Raw genomic sequence first — 26,411 nt, 5'->3', positions numbered from 1 at the left:
GTTGACCTATTTTTCTTCAGGAACTAAATTGGATACAGTAATTTTTATGTAATGAAAATGGTTATTCAGTCAGTATTACCAATATCCTACTTGAGCCTTGTCAGAAAAATTTGCCAAACAGTGTTTCTGTGTTCCTGTATCATTTATCTTACACCCAGCAGTCATTTTTCTTTATCATAGTCCAGCACTTTTTTTCTGACAAATTTTAGTAATTTTCTTAAACCTGTGAAATCTGCTTAAGTCACTAATGCCAACTCTAGTATGGTTTGTGCTTTACTTAATGAAGCCGAATGCTATAATTAAAAAAAATGCATGCAAAGGGTGAGAGACTTTTAACCCTTATTATTATATTATAAATATTCAAGAACATTATTGTATGCTATGAAAAAATTAAAAAAAAAAACAGTATAACAAAACAATATCTCTTAAAATTTTAACAAGAAATTGGCTGCCAAAAATATTGACTTCTAGCCATCAATTTTGCCAAAATTTTCTGACCTGTAGTCATAAATTGTTTCTCAATTTCCTCACTTTCTCCTAGAAGGGGAGCATTTATCAATTGACACTATAAACAAACAATGCTTATCTATGATCACTAATTGGCTGAAAATAAAAATTCTGACCTTGGTCAAAAATACATCTCAACTTCTCCACTGTCTGGTACAGTAGTAAATTCTGCTAAACATTGAACCGAAACAACATGACATCTCCTTCTTGTACAACATAGTCTTTTCCTTCAGATCTCAACTGCAAACAACATAATAGAGGGAACTAATTTCATGAATTACATGAGAGGCAATAGACAACATCTCGTTTCAGCTTATACAGATTATATACGAATACATGCTCTGCTCCCTTCCTTAGCCTAATATCATTCCACTATTGACAAGTAAACTTATATGTATTCACAATGTATTTATAATGTATAAAATAAATCTTAGAACAGTAGTTCTAACATCATAGGTATAAAGATGTATTCACGATGTATAAAATAAATCTGCCATGTTTTACTGTTTTCATATAATAATGGCCCTCACAATAGAATTATCAGAAACATATCTCTTAATAGTTGAAATAACTAGTTAAGCCTTAAGGATACAAACTTTACAAAAATTTGTTGAGTCTTGTAATATTTATAACATCAGTTGTTTTTTTTTTTAATTTCTTTTTACTCTTTCATGATAGTAGTGTCTAGAAAATGTTTAACTAAGAATAGGTGTCCGTTCACTCTTTTTGTCCATACTCAAACCACGACCAGGAAGTGTCCAAGATGTTTCTCAATTGAAAAATAAATAAATTTTTAGTTGTGACATGGTTGGAGTGTCAGACATGTGTGGATGGAGTGCCATGTCCAAAAAATGTTGGACTTGTTGACACTACTCTACAGAGGTGCTTCTTGGTTTACAGATGCTAAAATAATATACATGAACATGAAATAAAACATGGTTTATTGGGAGTAAAATGATATAAGCCACTTACAACTCCTTTCTCTCGTGCTGCAGCAAGTGAACCAGCAGCAACAAAATCATCATAAGACACCTAATTTAAAACAACGTCTTTGATCAAGATCAATGAATACATTAAGCAAACTTCAGCCTGTTTGAAATAAACACAATAGTATAACTAATAAAAATATATAATATTTTAGGGTCTCACTTGATTCAGTTGCCCAAATTGAGTCAGAACTAGCTTTCTTTTTTGTCTATACTGGAGTGTTATGACATATTTTTCACATATTAACATAAACTTTGGAGAAAAAACCATCAATTATTGCATCAAAGTTTCTCAGATATATGGCCCCCACATTATCCGGAAAATAGAATAGCAATCATCACCTGTTTCTTTCTGCATTTAATTTTTACAATATCTTCTATGCAAAGTCATATGCTAATATATATTACAGATAGGAGTTCAAAGTTATAGATGCTTACTGTCTCTGCTCGAATGAAACCTTTCTCAAAGTCAGAGTGAATAACTCCAGCAGCTTGAGGTGCAGTCATTCCTAGTACAAGAGCCTTAATATTAGTGGAGTGATCCAACCTAAGTACAATTCTTATAATATTATTATTTCAATTGGTTAACCGGTCAGTTACCTATTCCAAAGAAAAATGGACAATCAATCTTTTAAACAAATATTATTAATTCAACTTGGTTAATCGATCAGGTTAGTTATTCCATAGAAAAAATGGGCAATCAATCTTTTAAAAGAAAGGTGAACGTATTCATTTATCAGCAGTTAAAGAGCAAAAGCAAACTATATTTAAAAGCCTGTTTATAGTCAAATATAGTCAATGTTATAGTATTGTGCAATGTAAAAGTCTCATCCAGGGAAAAATCCAACCTGCAAGTATTGTCCACGCTTTTGTCTCCTGTGTACTCAGTAGAAAACAAAATCAGTTTTGAACATGAAATAATTAATAATTATTATAGTAAATTACCTTGCCACGACATACATGTTTAACAGGATATTTTAAAATGTATTCTCTCTAAAACATTTCCGGTTTTCCCTAACCTTTTCACCAGAAGTAAAATAAGTTCTCAGACCCAAAAGGTCATAAGTTGCCCTGATTAAGTTTCCAAGACCACTTTCACTAACACCAAGAGATTGCAAATATTCTTGTCGTTCTTCAATAGGTAGCTCAGTAAGCTCTGCCTCAACCTGCAAGGACAAACATCCCCATCCTTATTTGCTGTGGTGACTTGAACAAAAATATCAAAAATTATTCTCTTAATATTCAGAGATTATGATATACAGACAAGTAACAGTTTTAGAAAAAGTTCATATCACACAACTTCCTGTGAACGCTTTATGACTTCGTAAAGCTTCATTAATGACAAGGTGCAGTTGTGAACATTACATGGTATAAGAATCAAATGAAGAAATGAATCATCAGTGACCAAAATTGAAATTTTCTGCTTTTCTAAGGACCAAATACATATTTAATCCTTTGTTCTGCCTACATCTAATGGTTGGCATATCACTTTTCTTAACCATTTCTGTTAGGACATAGGATGTTAGGATAGATTGGGTTATGGACTGAGCGGTTAAGGGTGTGAGGGTATCGGTTGTAAATGGGGAGCGGGTCAGAGCTGCTATAAATAGAGCTCTTGTAACTCTATAGAGGGCATTGAGTATTCTTTTGTAAAGTCTAGACTTTTACTAGAAGAGGGAGGTTATGCTCCCAACCAGGGAGGTTATGCTCCCAACCATTCTTTGTAAAGAGATTTCTATCACTATCAATAATAGAACTGTTGGAAGTCCTACATCGACTAGAGATAAGGCCAATTCATAGTTTATAAGTGAGTGCAAATGTTAGGAATCCGAGAATAATTTCCTAACCGTCTACCTCACTCACTGATCTGTTAGGAATCTAGGTAAGAATCCTAACTTTCTACCTCACTCGCACACTCCAGTAAAACTCACAACAAGAAATGGTAATGAATTGAACTGTATTCACATCAAAGAATCAAGAATACAACTGGGAAAACCAGGAGCTTAACCTCCTTCACTCGATTTGAACCGGTCTACAAACTCAAAGGTAAAAACTGTCTACCCATAACTACAAAAGAGGTCCTTTTTATAGACCTTTTCCCGCCCCCTTAACTGCTCAACAGTTAAGTACTCATCTTTATTTCTCTACTATCTTTCTCCTTTCATAAACCATCCATGTCCTAACATACGCACTCTCACACAACAGAAAGAATCAAATAATGGGTATATTATTCACTGTAACGAATAAAGAGAACACATGTAAGACGAGGGCCTAACCCCTCTCACCAGGTCCTAAAACCGGTCTATACAAATCATATCATTTTCTCTGCCCACCACAGTATAATGCGTTATTTCTTTTATACCCATACTTCTCGCCTTTTCCTAACTGCCTACTCTCTTTTCTTTCTTCTCTCATAAACTATCCAACTCCTAACACCAAACCTCACCCTACAAGCCGGTTTTGTGAGGGGTTGAGTTAGGCTTAAAGTCCACTTCTAACATGGTATCAGAGCCATGGTTAGAGCCTATCCTAGCGATATTTGTTGTTTGCTGGGCATATTGATCCACCCGCTATCGGGCTGCTATCGGACCACCCATTAAAAATGTCTAATCCCATGCTCGAGATGTATATACCTCGGCGTGAGGGGAGTGTGTTGGAAGTCCCACATCGACTAGAGACAAGACCAATTCATAGTTTATAAGTGGGTGCAAACCTCACCCTACAAGCCGGTTTTGTGGGGTTGAAGGCTTAAAGTCCACTTCTAACAAGAACCCGTTCTTTCTTTACTGTTTCTACCTACTGTTAGTGTTCATAGTTAGGTTTCCAACCCAGGTACCTAACAAATTGGTCCGACCTGCCGTTTCGAGAAGCGGTCAGATCATCCAAAGCACTGCCGTATAACTGGGAGAACTTGCAGTTATCCTTAGGAGAGGGCTACCAGATCAAGAAGCTATCGGATCAAGAAGTTGCCAGATCGAAGTGGGGGGTGAAGGATCAAGAAGTAATCAAAGATACTACCGGATCGAGAAGTTGTCGGATATCCTTAGGAGAGGGGTGCCGGATCAAGAAGGGGTCAAGAACGGATCAAGAAGTGATCAAGAAAGGGGGGAAGCATGGAAGGAAGAGACAATTCTTGGGAAAGGAGGATCAGCGAACAGAAAAGGGAGCTAGCAGAATGGAGAAGAAATATACAAGAAATGTGGCAGGAAACTAGAGAACTCTTGTGAGTTCTTGGAGGAAGGGTGTGGAACCAAGAAAAGGGATTAGAAGGTAGTCCAGGGTCTGTAGATGAAGATCAACATTCTGTTAACAAGAATCAGAGAAGGAAAAGGGAATGCTCGGAGGAGGAAGACCGAAGAGACGCCCAACCTAATTGGGGAAAAATGGTAGAACTACCCACTTTCGAAGGGTTTGATCCGTTGGGGTGGGTCTCTAAGGCAGAGAAGTTCTTCGAGTTGCAAGGTGTGGTAGAGGAGGGTAAGGTGCGCCTAGTTGACATCGGTATGGAGGGGAGCGCTGGCTACTGGTTCAGAGCCTGGAAGTTGAAAGCCAAGAATCGTTCTTGGGAAGGTCTGAAGGGGGCAGTGGTGGTGCGATTTGGAGAACAAAACGGGGGTACCATCTTTGAAAGGGTGGCGGCCAGTAAGCAGTCGGAAATCGCGGAAGAATACGTCCCAGCATCGAACGTGAGAGAATTGCTAGAACCGAACGGGCTAAGACTACAGGAGGTGAACCTGAGAGGACTACAGGAACTGAACGACAGAGGACTGTTGGATCCGAACGTGAGAGGACGACCGGAACCGAACATGAGGAAACTGTCGGAACCGAACGGTCAAGGATTACTGGATCCGAATTTGAAAGGACGGGCGGAACCTAACGGGAAAGGACTGCCCGAGCCGAACGTAAGAGGATGGTCGGAACCAAACAGGCTAGCACTATAGGATGCGAACCGGAGAGGACTACAGGAACCGAACGGTAGATGACTACCAGAACCGAACGAGAGAGGACTGCCCGAGCCGAACGTGACAGGGCGGCCGGAACCAAACGGGCTAGGACTACAGGCTATGAACCCGAGAGGAGTGCAGGAACCGAACGGTCGAGGACTACTAGAACCGAACGGGAGAGGATGTTGGGAAGCGAACATGAGAGGAATGTCGGATCCGCACAGGAGAGGACTGCCGGACCCGAACGGAAGAGGACGGCAGGAACCAAACGGTCTAGGAGGGATGAATCAGTGGGAGAGAAGCGTGATGGAAGAAGGAATGAAGGCTTCGGAGGGAAGAGTGGATGGAAGAATCAATGCCCGGGAGAGAAGAATGGATTCTGTGAGGAGGTGGGCCAGCGAATAGAAAAGGGGACTTGTAGTTTTTGATACACCGACAAAGGGGAGAGAGTGGCTTAAAGCAACGGAAGACATCGAAGACCATTCTCTCAAGGCCTGCGATTCTGGAAAAAAGGTGACCAGAATGCTGCAAGCTAATAGAATCCAGGAAGAAGGGAAGTTATTGGAGGAGGAATTGCCACCACCCAAGCCTCTAGACCTGAATTGGAGGGCAGTAGCCAGTGGGTTCACTTCATATGATAACAAGATGATGAAGAGGAGCCAAGAAACCAAGCTTTTCAGTTTCAACCTTGAGGGGTGTAATGTTAGGATCTAGGATGTTAGGATAGATTGGGTTGAGGACTGAGCGGTTAAGGGTGTGAGGTTGTCGGTTGTAAATTGGGAGCGGGTCAGAGCTGCTATAAATAGAGCTCTTGTAACTCTGTAGAGGGCATCTAGTATTCTTTTACCAGAAGAGGGAGGTTATGCTCCCAACCATTCTTTGTAGAGTGATGATTCTACAATGTGAATAAGAGAATTCTTTCTTTCATCTCTTTTATCTGCATCGAGTGTTATTGTTAGGTTCCAAACCCAGATACCTAACAACCTCCCTCACAAAACAAGGATAGTTGGGAGCATAACCTCCCTCACAGGACTGTAGCCGCCTGTTAACAAACTCAATAATCAAAACATAACCCTAACAATAGCATCTAGCTTTATTTATATTAAACATTTCCCTAGAATATAGCTCTATTTACTATAATTATCTTATACTGAATATTTCCCTAGGATATAGCTCTATTTACTATAATTATTACTAAATATTTCCCGCCCATCCTAACTGCTACAACAGTTAGGATAGTAACTCTTCAACCGATCAGCTCCAGTTCTTCACCTCTTTCTACCGTTCGGCTTGAGCCCTCACCGCCTTCAGCAATTCGGCTCGATTCCTCACTGCCTTCCATCGTTCGGCTTGACCTCTCCCCGCCTTCCCCCGTTCGGTGCCCTTCTTCTTCTCCCTCATCGCCTTCCACCATTTGGCTTGACCTCTCCCCGCCTTCAACCGTTCGGTGCCCTTCTTCTTCTCCCTCACCGCCTTCCACCGCTCGGCTCGACCTCTCCCCACCTTCCACCGTTCGGTGCCCTTCTTCTCTCATACTTTCTTCTTCTCTCGTATACCTTCCAACCCCTAACAACATTTGTTACCTTATATCGTATCAGTTATGGTCAATTTTTCATTAACCAAATCCAAGTACATATAGAATACTCGTTAATAAGGTAACAAAATATTTAGAAGTAGAAGTCGCAAAACGAGAAGGACCAGTAATATTAGAGTTAACTAGAAAAAGGAGATGAAGCTCATTTATTGAGACTATTAGAAAAATAATGACAAATATGTCTTCCTAATTAACACAACTCACAATCCAAACTAGAAAAATGATTTAAACATGACACCATCTTTTGCAAATTTGTCAACCCAAGACATCCTACATGTGCATCAATCATCATTGAAGAGATCACATGCAAATACTGACAGTGATAGAAAGATATAGTACAGGCCATGGGACTCACATCTGATGTCAATCATCCTTCGTGATATTTGATCATACAAAGTAATATTATTTTTAGTAAAGGTGGAGATAGTGTCATTGTATTGGATCAATCAGATTGCAGAAAGTAGATTAAATGGACAGGAAAGGGCACAAAAGTTAGAGTCAACAATAAGAAATGGGAGGGGCTACATAGTGTCAATGCCACAAGCTTTTGTTTTTGAACCATTGGCAAAGTGGTAGAAGGCAAATTATCAATAGTAGTAGTAGTATTAGAAAGTAAAGAAAGAGAAAAGAGAATGATTATCAGATATATGGTGAATTACACCACAGTCAATGACCCAAGGACCAAGGAAAGGAGAATCAGATAGACAAGCAGAAGAATTACCAATGTATGCTATCAAGGAAGTTTAATAGTACATTGGAAAGTCTCTGTTAGGATATAGGATAAGAGGATATAATGGGTAATAGGTTTAGGATAGAAGGTGGAGAAATTGTATAAATAAGACCCGGTTATGTTGTTAGGGGCATCATTGAGTATTATTTTGTAAATTTGGACTTTGGCCAGAAGAGGGGGATTAGGCCTCCATTAGCGCTATCAGTGTACATCGTTCTCAATTTCAATACAGAAACTCATTCTTTCATTGTTCTTTCTATCTTCTAAGTGTGTTCTTGTTAGGTTCCAAACAAAGGTACCTAACAAATTGGTCTGAGGCTTCATATGTTGTCAAAGTGTTATACGAGGCTGATCAGCTGGTATTTTGGAGCAATAGCTGACTTGACAATAGATGCCTAAGCATTATGAAGTAAATGAGAGGGTTTCACAGGCAGCTTCCAACACTTATCAATCTTATGTGTAATGCACGAACAACGCTTGCATTTTGGAAACAAGAATACGCTAGAGATAAGCAGAGATAGGACCTTCAAATTGTCATGGAAAGAAGTGTCAAGAGATATTGGCATACATCATATAAGTGGTGTGTTTCATTTGTATAAAGGGCACAAGCCTCGCTCCAACCTGATGCACATGTCTCATGGGCACAGAAAAATAGGTTTGACTGAGATGTCGATATAGTAGATTTGATAACACAACACAATTGAGCTTCAATCTTTATCCATTGTTTATGTTCTTCTAGTTGAGACAAATAAAACAGACTATATTTAAGAGTAAATTGAGAGCTTGAAAACTCCCTCATATGTTCTCATATTTATATTCATAGGATTCTGATACAATGTGTAAAGGGAAAAATCAGAGATCAATCATAGATACTTAGGTAAAAAGATAGGTATGGTAATAGGTACTAGTATTTTTCCAATACAATTACTTCTTAACTACATTTAATGCTTATTCTAACATTCTCCCTCAAGTTGAAGTATACAAATTGTATGTACCAAGCTTGGAACAAATAAAATCAATTAGAGGTCCCTTTAATGATTTTGTTAATACATCTGCAAGTTGAATATTGGATCCAACAAACTCAGTACAAATTTCTTAGGAAAGCAACTTTTCCCGTACGAAGTGCACTCAATCTCAATGTGTTTAGTTATTTCATGGAAAACTCGATTGGAAGCAATGTGAAGGGCAGCCTGGTTGTCACAATACATCTTCATTTGTTGAATCTCATAAAAGTTAAGTTTTTGAAGGAATTATTTCACCCATATAAGTTCACAAGAGACATCATTGCCCTATATTCAACTTTAGTTGTTGATTGAGTGACAACATTTTGTTTCTTACTTTTCCAAGACATAATATTTCCTCCAGAAGAAAACACAATATACCGTAGTATAACACCTACCCGTAGGGGATCCTACCCAGTCAACATCATAATACCCAGATATTTGGGTATTTCTTTTATCTTAATATAACAAACCTTGTCCTAGATCCTTTTTCAAGTATCTTAGGATACGCATGACGACATTCCAATGGCCAATGCAAGGAGCTTGTATAAACTGACTAACTACACCAACTACAAAGGATAAATCAGGTCTAGTGATAGTAAGATAAATAAGCTTTCCAACCAGTCTTCTATATCTTTCTAGATCAGAGAAAGATCCATCTTGTTCTGTCATTAATTTTTGATTTAGGTCCATAGGACTTCTACGGTCAAGCATGTTTGTCTCTTTCAAGATGTGTAGGGCATACTTCCTTTGAGAGATTACAACACCGTGTTTTGACTAGGCTACATCAATACCCAAGAAGTATTTGAGGCTCCTAAGATCCTTAGTTTGAAAATGTTTACAAAAGTATTCCTTCAGTTGAGATATTCAAGTAGCATCATTCCCTATAATGATTATATTACGATTAACATATACTATTAAGTAAACACATTTCCCATGAGGTATGACAATAAAAAGCTGAATGATTCGCTTCAATATGTTTCAGGGCAAAATTTTGAATAATTGAACTAAATTTTCCAAACCAAGCACGTGGAGATTGCTTGAGACCATAGAAAGTGCAGCGCAACTTATAAATCAAGCTAAACTCCCCTCGAGCAACAAATCCAGTAGGTTGCTCCATGCAGACTTCCTCTTCTAGATCTCCATGGAGAAAAGCATTTTTAATATCCAATACATGAAGTGGTCAATGACGAATAGCTACCATGGCAAAGAAACGACGAATAGTAGTCCTTTTGGTCATGAGAGAAAAAGTATCATTGTAGTCAAGTTCATACAATCACTAACAATTATTAAAATATTTGGCTATTATTACCTGCTACAGTGACACTTTTTCTTCATTTTGGCCTTGACTACAGTCATACAATGATCGTACAATGATAATTAAGACCATTTACATGACTCACATTTTAATTTTGACACGTGTGGATGTCCCTTACCATCATGCAAAAGCTTAGTAGATAGAGAAGCAAAACAAGACACACATAGACTAGTTCTAAATTAGTACAAAACTCCATATTCATATCCTCCTCTAATCAGTCGTCCTGTACCACATTCCTGTATAACAAAGGATTTGGCATCAAAGGTTATTCAACCGTTAAAAGACTTGGTTAGTTGACTCAGAAATAAGATTGCAAGGACAAGGGAAAAAAAGAACTAATTTTAGATAAGAAGAAAGTGAAACCTGACCAACCTTGGAAGGAGATTTTAGAGCCATTGCCTAGGGTGATGAAATAAGGATTTTATGGAAAGGAAAGGGATGAGAACAAGGAGGTAGTACCAAAAATATGGTTAGAAGCACCTGAGTCAATTATCCATGGGCTTTTGACCTTCCATGGATTATGAGATGCAAGTTGTTGAGAAGTTGTGATTTATGGATAATTGTGCCAAGCTATTAGATTTCAACCACAATATTCTTGGTATTCTTCATCAAAGAATTTTGGTTTAACAATTTCAGCAATAGAGTGGAGAAGAAGAAAACAGCTAAGGTGGATGAGAATCCTAGGGTGACCTCCAACTAGGATAACTCTTGACCACATTGGTGGCGCGACAAAGAGTTTCGACTGAGACCTATGATGGTGGAGCGACAAAGTTCCAGCGAGAGGAAGGCGGCGCGTGGGTGACACGCGCCTAACAGCAACAAACAGATATTGAGTGTGTGGCAACACGTGTAGAAGAATCAGCTTCCGGAATTGCCGAGGTTGGTCGTTGCTCAGAAAGACGCTCCAAATCTAGTGGTCGCCAGAGAAAACTGGGAAACAGTGGCGACTGGCAGCAACGGATGGTGAATGTGGTGAAAACTGCTCCGAAGAAGATTGAGACCAACAAAACATAATCGACCTGCTCTAATACCAAACTAAGATAAATAAAAAAGAATATACTTAAGAGTAAATTGAGAGAGCTTGAGAACTCCCCTCAGATGTTCTCATATTTATATTGATAGGATTCTGATACAATGTGTATAGGGAAGATCAAAGATCAATCATAGAATTCAATAGTGGGCAGTAATACGAGATTTGTGCCCAACCCACTTAGCCATAAACTAATTTCAGAAGCTCAATTTGAATAGTTAGCCTCGTCCATCGTCTCAATACCAACAATATGGTTAGAAAATATGTGAGAGTTTATTATAGATGTTAATTAGGTGATGGAAAACATTTTCTAAATCTAGAAAAAAAATAATAAAATAATCCAAGATAGAAAATTAATTGAACTGCCAAACAAACTCCGAATGAGCCACCACCACAGGGGTTAGGATTTCATAGAGGAGGCTACCAAGGCGTAAGTTGGCTGGCCTTTAGCCACTGCTGCGTGCACCGCCATGCGCCAACGGGAGTTGTGGGCTACGAGAAATATGACGCGCATGGATCTGTGGTTTGCCTCAATGTATGTCTTGTTGGATAATCAGCTCAATGTCATCCCAACCCTGTGCTCCCCAAACAAAACAAAGGTCGTCGAAAACAACATTGAAACCATGCATGCAAACTTGGGAGCAAGGTTCGCCAAACAAAATCTTTTAGATATAATGGGTCTATCTTGATAAACATGTAGAACTATAATATATTTCGATACTTATTATTACAACATACTAATGTATTTATAGGAGTAAAAGTTAGGCACCTCCTTAAGTTAGGCACCTCTAAGTTAGGCACCTCCTATGTTAGGCACCCCTAAGTTAGGCACCTCATACCTAAATAATTATAGAAAAATACTTAGTAAGTTTTTCTCTAATTACAACACTTCCCCTCAAGTTGGTAAATGAATATCAATCATTCCCAACTTGCTTACAAGATCCTGAAATCTTCCCTGAGGTAGCCCTTTTGTAAAAATATCTGCTAGCTGAAGACCTGTTGGAACATGAGTTCTAATCATAAAGCCTCTGTCTAGATTATCTTTTATAAAGTGTCTGTCAATCTCAATGTGCTTTGTCCTGTCATGTTGTACTGGATTATGAGCAATGCTTATGGCAGACTTATTGTCACAGTATAGTTGCACAGGACTGTCTATCTTAATTTTAAGATCATCCAAAATGATTTTCATCCAAAGTCCTTCACACATTCCTTGAGCAAGGGCTCGAAATTCAGCTTCTGCACTAGAGCGAGATACTCTATCTTGCTTTTTGCTCCTCCATGTTACCAGACTATTTCCAAGAAACATATAATACCCAGAAGTAGATTTTCTATCAGTAATAGACCCTGCATAGTCAGCATCAGTATATATTTTCATACCTAATGTGTCTTCCCTTCTAAACAACAATCCCTTCCCTGGACTTGACTTCAAGTACTGGAGAATTTTATCAACTGCTTGCATGTGTCTCTTTCTTGGATCATGCATGAATTGGCTTACTACACTAACTGCATAGGCAATGTCTGGTCTTGTGTGTGATAGATAGATCAGTTTTCCTACCAATCTTTGATACTGGGTCTTCTCTACAGGAGCACTTTCTTCACTTCCAATTCTATGATTCTGTTCTATAGGAATTGTTGAAGTTCGACATCCCAGTTTTCCAGTTTCTTTGAGGAGATCAAGTACATATTTCCTTTGGGAGATGAATATTCCTTCCTTGGAGTAAGCAACCTCTATTCCAAGAAAGTATTTAAGTTTTCCTAGGTCTTTCATTTCAAATTGAGCTGCCAGTTTTTCTTTTAATGCCAACTTTTCTGCTTCGTCATCTCCTGCAATAATCATGTCATCCACATAGACAAGCAATAGGGTAAGTTTACCTGTAGATGAATGTTTTATGAACAGAGTGTGGTCTCCTTGGCTTTGTCTGTATCCCAAGGAAATCATTGCTTTTGTAAATCTTCCAAACCATGCTCTAGGGGATTGCTTAAGACCATACAATGCTTTCTTTAGCAGACAAACCTTGTTTTGTTCATTTTTCACTTCAAACCCTGGGGGAATATCCATGTAAACTTCCTCTTCCAGATCTCCATGAAGAAAGGCATTCTTTACATCCAACTGGTGTAAGTCCCATCTAAAATGAGCCGCCAAAGCAAGAATAACTCGAACTGTATTCATCTTTGCCACAGGAGCAAATGTCTCCTCATAGCCAATCCCATAGGTTTGAGTATAGCCTTTTGCCACCAGTCTCGCTTTATATCTTTCTATTGTTCCATCCGCCTTATGTTTCACTGTGAATAGCCATCTACATCCTACTGCCTTCTTGTCTCTTGCCTTGTCAACAATTTCCCAAGTTGAATTTCTTTCTAATGCATTCATCTCTTCTTTCATGGCTTGAGTCCAATGTTCAAGTTTCATGGCTTCTTGGATTGAGGTAGGAATTTTTGTTGTATCAATGGCAGCAATAAAACTTCTATGCTTATCAGAGAGATTGTTAGTGCAAACATGTTCAGAAATGGGATATTTAGCGCATGATCTCCTTTCTTTTCTCAATGCAATGGGCAAGTCATCAGTAATACTTACCTCTTCGATGTTGTCTTCAGGGATTCTCACCTCCAGATTAGACAATTTTTCTTGCTCTAGAGTCGAAGTGGGTTGTTTTCTTCTTTCATATTTTTGACTGTTGAATATAGTGAAAAACTATATTTAGATTAATCTCCCTTGTGTTAGATACGCACATAGGGTTCTCTATTTATAATAGAAGAAATATAGGCTAAGCCCAAAATACAAATGAGAAATAATAACAAACTAACTAAAAAATAAAAGATATAATATATCTAACACTCCCCCTCAAGCTGGAGCATACAAATTGTATGAACTAAGCTTGGAATAGATGAACTCAGTGTTGAACTAGATGATTTGTATTCAAGAGTGTGAGGCAAACATAGATGGACTAACATCAGCTTGTGAAACTTCAACTTCAAAAGTGGATGAAGGAAAGCAGTGGTGAACAATGACAAACTGCAAGGACTGATTTCCAATCAATGATGGATGAGTGACGGGATCAACAGTGGTAGCTGAAAGCTAAGAGCTACAAAACTGCAGGGACTACACTAAATCCTCATCAATGATGGCTGGGTGACGGGATCAACAGTAGTAGTTGAAATCTACAAAACTGCAGGGACTACACCCATATATATGTGACTTGCAGTGTCTTGGAAGCGTACTCCCCCTTAGTGTGAAGGGCGGAAATGTGGAATATCACAGTTGCTGGACCACTAAAACAGAAACAAAATACTAAGCTATAATGCTGAAATAAAGGCATCAAAGATCCAAAGACATGTTGGAGGTCCAAAATTCTTTGCTGGACAACTCCCAAGTGGTGATACTTAGCCGTGTATCACAAGAAGATCGGGCTAAACTCTAGCCCAAGAAGAACTGACGCAGTTGCGTCTGTCTGAGGCGGTAGCGACTGTAGCGGCGGTTGACTGCTATAAAACTATAGGGACTAAATTGCCATCACTGACTGATGGGGCCTGTAGTGGCTGGAAGCGACAAAACTACAGGGACTGCCATCACTAACTGACGAGGTGATGAGGGCCTACAGTGGTTGGAAGCATACGGTGCCTGGACAGCGGCAAACGGCGCCTGGACAGCGGCAAACGGCGCAGGACAGCGGCAAACGGCGCAGGACAGCGGCAAACGGCGCGGGACAGCGATAGCAGCGACGGCAGCGGAAAGCGGTGCCTGGTCAACGGCTGAGGCGACTGGCTGCACTGAGAAGAAGAGAAAATGGACTGCCGACTGAAACTGTAGGGGTTGCCGGCGGCCATGGCAAAACTACAAGAAATAAAGAGGCATTGGGCTGAACCGTGCAATTTTTAGACAGCATGAAACTTTATTTATATTGACAAAACTAAATCAGTAAATAGAGGAGATATGGTATCCTCTAATAATTAAGATATGATGCGAGAATAAATAAAAATTTTCCTAATAGTACATGTATAATCTAGATATGCCTAATTATAAAAGATATGCACCTAAGCTAAGGCCTTGTAAACCCCATACCAAAATCTCATGCTTCCACCATGGGTCCTCAAATCTTGTAACTTTCAACTGGAGTTTGACATCTTCTCTCTAGAAGTAGAAGCACGTCTGGTGGCAATCTTTTGGATCCAAACCAGTCATAACCTTCTAAGACTCCTTAAGGAAGAACCACAAAAATGATTAAGAACTTGGAGGCCAGAACAGTTGGGCAGGTCACTATCACTTTGTATCGTAAATGTTAAAATTTTAAGAAATATCTAAAAAATACTTAGAATATTTGTAAGTATATTAGATTATCTCTTACCATTTATTCTTCTTTAATATTTGAGTTGTTCCCTTATTTACTAAGGATCTTTATTATTATAGGAATATCTAATTAGAATCAAATTTAGTAGAATATGATTTATAGGCATATCATATCACGTATTTTATTGTCATTACCTAACAATGGCAAGTATGAGTTTAATGGTCACCACATACAGTGGGTGTAGATGCCACTACCCTCCCACGCGCCACCCCCTACAGATACCATGTGAAACTAGAAGGGAAAGGAGAAACCATTGAAGAGGGGAAGTGTGATCTGCCATTACTTCTGACACTTTTATCAAAGCAAGAAAACTTGTTCAAGAAGCTTAAATAAATTGTACAAACATTTAAAAAAGGAGGCTAACATCACTATTGATCTAACAGTGTAATGAACTTCAAAAGCCTTATAAAATACCTGTGCTGAAATTGTTACAATTCTGGACTGCAACTCAGATGCAACATTTGTAACATCCTTGACAAAATTATTGTCTGCAGGATCTGCAAGATCGGTTTCTGCAACATTTGCCACATATATAATAGGTTTCATGGTGAGTAAGCAGAGATGTTTTACAGCATCCCTTTCAAAATCTGTTAAGGTCACAGATCGTGCAGGCTTTCCATCCATAAGCGCCCGTTGAACCTTTTCCAATGCAGACTTTTCTGCCTCTTCCTAGAATCAAAATTTTCAAAACCAAGTTGAAGGATTTATTTCAACAAATAAACACAAGTTTAAGACATGTGGTAGCAGTTAAAGACTATAACCTTGAGTTTAGATTGTGAATCCTTTGCCTTGCCCTTCTTTAGCTTATCAATTCTTTTTTCAATCTGCATTGCTTAAAAAAGGAATATCTTAGCTTATCAGTGATGTTTGTTATAATTTCATAGCAAGTGTTTCTGCATGCACAGGTAGAGTTCAAAAACCCAAAAGCACGAGGAAGAAAAATAATATAATATCATCCAAACTATGTAATAGATCATGACATATTATAAAAAGCCAAATGTGCTACCAACATATTTAGAATGATAAATAAGCAATAAAATGGTGTGGAGTGATAGTTAGTAAGCTGACCTGGTCCAAATCTGAGAAAACGAGCTCCAAATTGATAACATCGATATCAGACTTGGGGTCAACCTTCCCATTCACATGAACAATGTCGTTGTCTTCAAAACATCGTACAACCTAATTTGATTATCGAAAACCAACAGATCCACAGAAATTTTAAATAAATAAAGGGAATGAAAACTACCCTGTATTTCGTACCACATACAAACGATTCCAAACTCTAATTTAAGATTCACACTATGTACATAGCGCTACTAAATTGGTTCATAAAACTTGAGATTAAACAGAAAATATATTTCTAGAGGACTTAGTTGATCCCTCTCACAATCCTCTATTTATAATAAAGAACAAATACAAAAGTACATGGAAGATTAAGAGACTTCCCTAGACATATAAGTACAGAACTAGGTACTACTATAGATACAACTCATAAAAGCTAGCACACTACGATGATATGTAGATGTAATTATTCTAGCAACAAAAAAAGGGAACAACTGCAGAGAACAAAAAGATTAGATAGCTGTAATCATCTAAGATCGTGATAACAAATAAATGACGATAGATACACACCTGAAGTATAGAATCCACCTCACGAATATGCGACAAAAACTTGTTACCCAAACCCTGCAATAGTTGAAAAGAGAATAGAGATCAATGCAATGAAAATGCATACTTACTACCGCCAAACATAAAAGAATTTATCAAAAATAAGATAAAAACAAGTTCTTGTTGAGACAAGAATCAGAGAGAAGAGAAATTAAAAAAACCTCGCCTTGACTTGCACCCTTGACAAGCCCAGCAATATCCACAAATTCTATTGATGCTGGAACAGAACGCTGAGATTTGCTGAGATCCGAGAGTACAGGGAGACGAGAATCGGGAACAGCAACAATCCCTACATTTGGCTCTATTGTACAAAATGGAAAATTAGCAGCTTGGGCCTTTCCATTTTCCACCTAGACATACAAAACCATTATTTAATTAATATCTGATACATTATGTTAGGAGGTTAAGAGTGTATGAAAGAAGAAAGAAACATTAGCTGGCCTAACTGCCTTGGCAGTTAGGAAAGGCGGGAAGGGGTTGTTTAAATAAACATTGTATTTTGTTTAGGGGGGACTTTTGGAGAATTATAGTTCAACAGGAATTCTTTAATTCTTGTAAGGGGGAGGTTAAGCTCTCATCACTAGTGTACTTTGTATTCTTGATAGTTGATAATACAAAGAGAGGTTATACAGCATTCTTTGAAGTTTTGGGAAGTGTGTTGTGTGCGTTTCAATAGGTTCCTACACCAGAAACCTATCAATTTGGTCCGACCTGCCGGATTAAATTGGGTTGACGGAGAAAGCCATGGAAGGAAGAATGGAGACACTGGAAATTACAATGGAGGGGATGAAGGTGGAAGCGGCCGCGGTGAGACGAGATATACAGCAGATGATGCAGATGATGGGGGTGAGAACGAATAATCACGAAGGAAACTCTGAAGGGAGTGACAGTTCGGTGAATGATAATGGGGGAAGACTTGATCATGGGGGGATACCACACAATTGGCGAAAACGGGTGGATCTACCATCGTTCGAAGGGGGAGAACCTCACAGCTGGATTAATCGGGCAGAACGTTTCTTCCACATTCAAAAAGTGGCGGAGGAGGATAAGGTGGAGCTGGCGTATATTAGTATGGAGGGCAGCGCGAGTTACTGGTTTAATGTTTGGAAGGAAAAAGCCAAGATTCGTTCTTGGACGGCCCTAAAAATGGCGTTAGTAAATCGGTTTGGAGGGGGATCCAGAGGATCGGTGTTTGAACAGCTTGCGACAATGCGGCAAGAGGGATCAGTGGAGGAGTACATCCGGAGCTTTGAAATATTAATAGGTCAGACTCGGGGGTTATCGGAGGAGCTGGTGATGGGGTTTTTTCTCGCTGGACTGCGAGAAGACATCAAGGGACAAGTCCGCATTCAAGATCCTCAAGAATTCATGGTTGCGATCAGGATCGCGCGGGACGTAGAAGATGCGATAATGAGGGCGAAAGGAGGGGGCTGGAACGGGATGAAAATTAACCCATCGGGGTCGCGCATGGTAGGTTCGGTAGTACGTGGCGAAACCGAATGCCAGTCCACAAACCGGACAGGGGGAACGGAAGGCAATGGATCAACTAGGAGAGAGGGAGCGATGCCGGCGAGCAGCTCGAGAGGGAGTGTGACCGGAGGCGCCGATAATCGGGGACGGACGGTGCGAAACTTACCGTATCCAGAATTTCTTAAAAGGAGAGAAGAGGGTCGTTGTTTCCGGTTCGGAGGCCCCTTTGCTCCTGGCCACCGCTGCTCGGAGAAGAGTCTGCGAGTTTTGCTGTTGGCGGAGGATGAGGATGACGAAGCGGAAGAAGGGATAGATCAAAATTCAAAACCTATGGAGCTATCGGCGTGTTCCGCCGGAGGGTTAACCCAACCGAAGACGATGAAATTGAGGGGGAAGATTGGGCACAGGGAGGTGCTAGTCCTCATCGACAGCGGGGCCAGCCACAACTTTGTTAGTCGGAGACTGGCGGAAGAGCTGAAGTTACCCATAAATGATACGCCCCCTTATCAGGTGAGTTTGGGGGATGGACAGCGGAAAGAGACGAGAGGGTGTTGTGAGCAGGTAGAGATCAGATTGGCGGAGGCCGTGGTTGAGGAGAAGCTCCATTTATTCGAACTGGGCGGAGTAGACATCATATTGGGGGTTGAATGGCTAGCTAAACTGGGGGAGGTGATGATAAATTGGAAGGAAATGACAATGGGGTATATCGTGGAAGGTAAGAAGGTGAAGATACAAGGAGACCCAGTGTTAGCCCGACAGCTGGTGAAGCCTCAATCTTTATTAAAATTGACAGATGCTGAGTCATGGGTCATAGCTTGGGATATGGGCCGAGTGGAGAAAGAGGTGGACGGTGAGGGGCAAGTGGATTTGACGGAGGGGCAGAAAGCAGAATTGGAAACCGTGTTGCAGGCGCACTACCACGTTTTTCAGGAAATGCAGGGATTACCACCATCTAGGGATATGGAGCACCGAATTCCACTGAAAGAAGGAGAGGATCCAGTAAATGTGCGTCCCTACAGATACCCACACCTGTTAAAAGGAGAAATTGAGAGACAAGTGGCGGACATGCTGGAAGCCGGACTGATCAGACCAAGCACAAGCCCTTTTTCTAGTCCGGTTATATTAGTAAAGAAAAAGGACCACAGTTGGCGGTTCTGTGTGGATTACAGAGCTCTAAATAGAGCCAGAATACCGGATAAATTTCCGATACCTGTAATCGAAGAGCTCTTAGATGAATTGAGAGGAGCGACCTATTTTTCGAAGATCGACTTAAAAGCGGGCTATCATCAGATTAGGATGGGGAAAGAAGATATCCAGAAGACAGCTTTCTGCACACACCAGGGCCATTACGAGTTTTTAGTGATGCCCTTTGGCCTCACAAATGCGCCATCCACGTTCCAGAGCGCGATGAATGGGCTCTTGCAGCAGTATCTAAGGAAGTTTGTACTGGTTTTCTTTGATGACATTTTGGTATACAGTACAAGTTAGGAGGAGCATCTTGGGCATGTGGATTTGGTACTGGGCAGATTAGAACGAGATGGTTGGGTCGCTAATAGAAAGAAGTGCGACTTCGGAAAAAGGCAGATAGGATACCTTGGACATAAAATCTCAGAGAAAGGAGTGGAGATGGACACGGAGAAGATCAAAGCTGTTTTACAATGGGACGAACCAAAAAACCTGAAAGCATTGAGGGGTTTCCTCGGTTTAACAGGGTACTACAGGAGATTTGTGCAGGGATATGGGAAGCTTGCAAAGCCTTTAACAGAATTGTTAAAGAAAGGTAAATTTGTGTGGTCGGAGCAGGCTGGAGCAGCGATGGAGGCACTGAAAGCTGCTGTCACGTCGGCGCCAGTCTTGACTTTGCCAGATTTTACGCAGGTATTCCATGTGGAATGCGATGCTTCTGGAGGAGGGTTGGGTGCCGTGCTTACTCAGAACAGGAAACCTATTGCCTATTTCAGCAAAGCACTATCGGAGGGATCCCTGAGTAAATCTATCTATGAAAAAGAGTTAATGGCGGTGGTCTTGGCAGTTCAACATTGGAGACCCTATTTGCTAGGAAGGAGGTTTGTGGTGCATACTGACCAACGCAGTCTGAAATACCTATTGGAGCAGAGGATTACAACTTACAGTCAACAAAATTGGATAGCCAAGTTAATGGGCTATGACTTTGAAATTGTATATAGGACAGGGAGTTCAAATAAAGTGGCAGACGCCCTATCCAGAAAAGAGGAAGGCGGTATGGAGGAAGCGGCATTGCAGGTACTATCCCGATCATATTGGCAAGACTTCCAAGAAGTGCTGCGAGAAGTCGAAGAAGATGAAGCGTTGGGCAGAATAATAAGAGATATTAAGAAGGTTCCAAACTGTCATCTAGCGTACACATTGGAGAATGACAGATTGCACTACAAGGGGAGGCTCGTAATATCCACCAAATCGGCTTGGATCCCCAAATTATTAGCTGAGTTCCATGTGACCAGCACAGGAGGCCATTCTGGGGTGTTTCGCACATATAGGAAGATCGCCCAAGCTTTATATTGGGTAGGCATGAAGAAAGCAGTCACGGATTTTGTGGCAGGGTGTGTGGTGTGTCAGCAGCACAAATACATGGCTGCATCACCTCAAGGGTTATTACAACCCTTACCAATACCCCAAGCAGTGTGGGAGGAGGTCAGCATGGACTTTATTGTGAAGCTACCCAAATCTCAGGGCTATGATGCCGTATTGGTGGTGGTAGATCGATTGAGTAAATATGCCCATTTCATGGCACTAAAACATCCCTATTCGGCAAGAACAGTGGCAGAGGTGTTCATTAAAGAAGTTGTCAGGTTGCATGGGATTCCAGTTTCGATTATTAGTGATAGAGATCCCCTATTCTTAAGCCTATTTTGGAAGGAGCTTTTTAAGATGCAGGGAACCCAGCTCAAGATGAGCACAGCATACCACCCGCAGACAGATGGGCAAACGGAGGTGGTGAATAGAATTGTGGAAGGATATTTGAGGTGCTTTTGCTCGGAACAACCTAAAAGCTGGAATGCAATGCTACCGTGGGCAGAATACTGGTATAATACCAGTTACCAAGGGGCTGCTCGATGCACACCTTTTGAAACGGTGTATGGTCGGGCTCCTCCATCTTTGAGCCGGTTTGTTCCAGGGGAGACGTCAGTGGAAGCTGTAGCCCAAGATCTGATGACACGGGACGAGGCATTGAAGCAATTAAAAGTCCATTTAAATCGGGCCCAAGATTTAATGACACAGCAGGCAAACAAAAGGAGGACAGAGGCGGATATTAAGGTGGATGACTGGGTCTATCTGAAGATTAGACCCCATCGACAATCTACCATGCCTACTCGGTTGCATCCAAAACTTGCAGCTCGTTATTATGGACCGTTTCAGGTGATTCAGCAGGTGGGAAAAGTGGCATACAGATTGCAGTTGCCTGAATCAGCTAGGATACATTCAGTCTTTCATGTATCACAGTTGAAGAAAGTTGTGGGGGAAAAACAAGTAGAGAAGGATCTACCAGCTGAGTTGCAAGCAGATGGACCAACTTATTGGCCAGTGAGAGTTCTGGGGGTTAGACAAAGGCAGCAAGGAAACGATATAATACAACAAATTTTGGTAGAGTGGCAGGAAGGAGGCAGAGAAGGAGCAACCTGGGAGGATAGGGTGACTATCCAAGATCAGTACCCTGAATTCAACCTTGAGGACAAGGTTGTTGAAGGGGAGGGAGGTAATGTTAGGAGGTTAAGAGTGTATGAAAGAAGAAAGAAACATTAGCTGGCCTAACTGCCTTGGCAGTTAGGAAAGGCGGGAAGGGGTTGTTTAAATAAACATTGTATTTTGTTTAGGGGGGACTTTTGGAGAATTATAGTTCAACAGGAATTCTTTAATTCTTGTAAGGGGGAGGTTAAGCTCTCATCACTAGTGTACTTTGTATTCTTGATAGTTGATAATACAAAGAGAGGTTATACAGCATTCTTTGAAGTTTTGGGAAGTGTGTTGTGTGCGTTTCAATAGGTTCCTACACCAGAAACCTATCACATTATGATAAATTTGGGAACTATTAGGGCTATGCACAAAAACATCAATAAAACAATCAGCACAAACATTGAACAGAAATTAAACAAACTAGATAAAATAATCCTCACAATATTTTGCTAGTTAGTTGATTACAAAAAGAGGCAAAAGTAGTTAATGCAAACTTAATTCTAATATAATAGTGACATTTGCATTTTTGAAAAGTAGCCCTTCACAAGTTTCTATTTGTCCATTGCTATTTCATAGATAAAACTTAAGAATTGATTCAAGGGTTGACTATCTACTTACCAGGAATAAAATCCAAGCCGTCATTTCAAAAACTGTAAATTTCAAAATCTTATAACATGTATTCTACTGTTTGGTATGATTAAATCATTTTGAAATACAAGTCACCCAACCACAAAAAGCCTACTCTGAAGCATGTTAAGACTCATGAAACAGCACAGATTTAACCTCAGTGTCAACTTTTCAAATTTCTAAGGGATCTACTAATCAATTCCACAAAAAGCTGTCGCACACTGATAGTGAACTGTACATTTTGTGTACATGTTTAAAAGGATTCTTTGACATTTATAGATTACTTTGGTACTCAACAAATATGTGGACAATTAGAAAGAAGTTTAAACAAATATACACATCTATTTCCCTTCGTAATAGCTACAGTTAAGCGCATCTTCACTATTTAATATTCATGAGCAGAGAATTCATGCAAAATGTTTACCAAGTATATGCAGTCTATTTTTGCCATGGAAAGTATGAATCTCTAGTCATGAATCAAGCCAAGTGGCAATTTCTGATCCTTGTAGCCAACCTCATTGGGATAAGGCTTTTGTTTTTGTTGTTGTAAAGTACAAAATTCAAAATATCAAGGAAAGCTTGGAATTCTTACACATTGAGCACTTCTCATCAACTTTAGTCAAACATTGTTGCATTCTTACACAAAATAGTTCTTCTTCTTTCATGGTTAAAACAGTAATGCAATACCAGATGCTTAATTTGTTTATTACTAAGAATAATAATCTTCATGTCCTCCCCCCTCCCCTGCGACCAAAAACTAACAATCGAAAACTTATTGAACTCAATTCTAGATATGTTTCTTAGAAAAGTTTGTGATAGATACTAGAAATAAGGAAGCACACAATAGCTGAATAGTCACTTTATTATTAAAGAAAAACAGAGTGCATATCCCAGAAAGAGAATACAGATCTGTAAAAGCAAGAAAAAAGGTATTTCTAGACAGTTAGAGAGTGTCTAGTCTCTCCCGATTCCCAGCCAATTCCAGCCCCCCTTCCCCCCACTCTCTTTCCACCCCTTATACCCCAAACAACATAATTACTCATTTCCTACTGTGCCAGCTCAGCAGTTTGTTATATGGAAAGATTCTTCTCATTCTCTCTCTGACCATTTTGATTCCCTACTTTGCCATTCCTTCTTTGTCTAACATACACCTTAGATATTTTAGGTTTGGGCCTAACTATTTCTGGGTTCCTATCAGTTTGTAAGTTGCGAACTATGTTTTAACAAATGATAAAATCAAAACTTGACCATTGAATGATCCCTGATAACCAAATTTAATGTTTGCCATCAATATGGCAAAATCCCATTTTCCAAAACATCAATATTTTATTTGAATAATGTTCTCTTTTTAACTATACCAAAAACTTTTGCCTTCTTGTCTTCACCTTCAATTTATTTTGGGACTTAAGCAACTAAAATAATGATGTTTTCACTGGCAAAGAAGAATCTATTACATTTTGTTTTTGTTGTTGTAAAGTACAAAATTCAAAATATCAAGGAAAGCTTGGAATTCTTACACATTGAGCACTTCTCATCAACTTTAGTCAAACATTGTTGCATTCTTACACAAAATAGTTCTTCTTCTTTCATGGTTAAAACAGTAATGCAATACCAGATGCTTAATTTGTTCATTACTAAGAATAATAATCTTCATGTCCTCCCCCCTCCCCTGCGACCAAAAACTGAAAATCGAAAACTTATCGAACTCAATTCTAGATATGTTTCTTAGAAAAGTTTGTAATTTGCGAACTATGTTTTACCAAATGATAAAACCAAAACTTGACCATTGAATGATCCCTGATAACCAAATTTAATGTTCGCCATCTTGTCTTCACCAATATGGCAAAATCCCATTTTCCAAAACATCAATATTTTATTTGAATAATGTTCTCTTTTTAACTATACCAAAAACTTTTGCCTTCTTGTCTTCACCTTCAATTTATTTGGGACTTAAGCAACTAAAAGAATAATGTTTTCACTGGAAAAGAAGAATCTATTACATAGGAACTAGAACTAGAATATATGAACAGAAATTTAACAAACGCCGGATACATAATTGCATTTGGAAAATACAAAGGTATCACTCTCTCTCCCTAAACACATTCATTCAAACCCAAGAAACAAATAAGCCTAAAATTGATAGTAAATTTGAATCAGGGAACATGTACAAGTTTCAGAAACCACGAATCAACATCAAGCTTTCCCTCTACAAACGACATCAAACAAGGACAGCTCACATTATTAGAGAAAACCATCCATCAAAAGCAAAAACTTACTACTCAAATAGAGCCATTCAAATTCCCAAAGATGTTCACCGAAGCAACTCAACTTGCATACCCAAAATACATACCCATCAAAGTGTCTATGACCAATGCCTAAACCGCCAAAATACTCAAACTGCGGGAATGAAAAACAATGACAAGAAAGACCCTTCATTTTCCAACTGTAATTGAGTCTAGTGGAAGGAACTAGCCCCTTAGAATTTGGTTAAAAAACGTTCGAATTTCCAAAATATGTGTCTTGCAGTACATTGGAATAATCCCATAAACTCAACTTATTAAAAGCATACTCAAATAAAGACCCATCAATGTTAAAAGCTTGTAAAACAAGTTTTAAATCTACTTATATACGCGGTAAAATAGTCTTATCACTAGTTGATAGAGACTCCCAATGATCACAGAACATTGAAACCCACAAAAAAGAAATACATGGATGAAAAAACAAACAGCATAAAAACCCTTCATTTGTCAACTACAATTTGGTCCAGCAGAAGGGGCTAGTCAGTGTGGCAAACTAAGGTTCAAAATCCGGCTTTAAAAAGTATCCACATTTAGTGTTCCACAATGCCTCAAATAGGATCACAGGACACGTATGAGGGGGAAAATTCATTTCAAGGAATACCCAGAGAGAGATAGAGGGAGAGGCTTACAACGGCATTGAAGAGAGTGGATTTGCCAACGTTGGGAAGGCCAACGATACCAGCCCTGAGGCTCATGCTTATCTTGGATGAAGAGAACCTTCGCTGAATGTCATAGAAGCGAGTGCGTGTGGTGGAGAGAGTGTTATTTGTGAAGAGGGTCGACTTCAATGGATGAACTAAACTGGGAACCAAGTGAAGATGGTTGCAAGCTGCTCTGGCCATTTACTTCACGACGAACACACACGCAGAGAAGATAGAACAATGATTCTGTTATCTGTTCTTTTGCTGCATTGTATTATAAAACTCTTGTGAACGTTTTTTCCACTTGGGTGCTTCTATGCCCCCCGTTTCTGATTAGGTTTTTTTCTGCCAATTTCTAAAGCCTTGTTTAGGCTAAAGTTTTCTGTTATTATTTATGTTTTATTATCTGGAATTTTGAAGGAATCTTGTTTTAATGTATTATTATTTCTGTTTTATACTTTGGAATTTTGAAGGAATCTAGTTTTAATGTATGAACTAGTTTTAAAACCATGTTTGTGTGTGTTTATTAAAAGAGGAT

At 39.5% G+C, this 26,411-nt stretch overlaps 1 protein-coding gene across 2 annotated transcripts; it reads right to left on the bottom strand.

Moving 5' to 3' along the window:
• Positions 1 to 327: 327 nt before the first annotated feature.
• LOC108319562 (uncharacterized) lies at positions 328 to 26,211 on the bottom strand. 2 transcript variants are annotated; one of them, XM_017550725.2, is made up of 11 exons: positions 25,862 to 26,211; positions 17,286 to 17,474; positions 17,089 to 17,142; positions 16,525 to 16,635; positions 16,218 to 16,280; positions 15,871 to 16,125; positions 2,513 to 2,659; positions 2,342 to 2,369; positions 1,932 to 2,002; positions 1,480 to 1,539; positions 328 to 747 (listed from the first exon to the last, which is right to left on the bottom strand). In XM_017550725.2, exons 1-11 carry the CDS (start codon positions 26,072 to 26,074, stop codon positions 679 to 681), a joined length of 1,260 nt encoding a protein of 419 aa, XP_017406214.1. In that variant the 5' UTR covers positions 26,075 to 26,211; the 3' UTR covers positions 328 to 678. The 2 variants fall into 2 exon arrangements, with proteins under 2 accessions (XP_017406214.1, XP_017406215.1); XM_017550726.2 differs by lacking the exon at positions 17,286 to 17,474.
• Positions 26,212 to 26,411: the final 200 nt, after the last annotated feature.

This window comes from Vigna angularis, chromosome 5, assembly GCF_016808095.1.
Source record: "Vigna angularis cultivar LongXiaoDou No.4 chromosome 5, ASM1680809v1, whole genome shotgun sequence".
Classification (NCBI taxonomy): domain Eukaryota; kingdom Viridiplantae; phylum Streptophyta; class Magnoliopsida; order Fabales; family Fabaceae; genus Vigna; species Vigna angularis.
The sequence above is the reverse complement of the archived record's forward strand: the minus strand, read 5'-3'. Positions and strand labels throughout refer to the sequence as shown.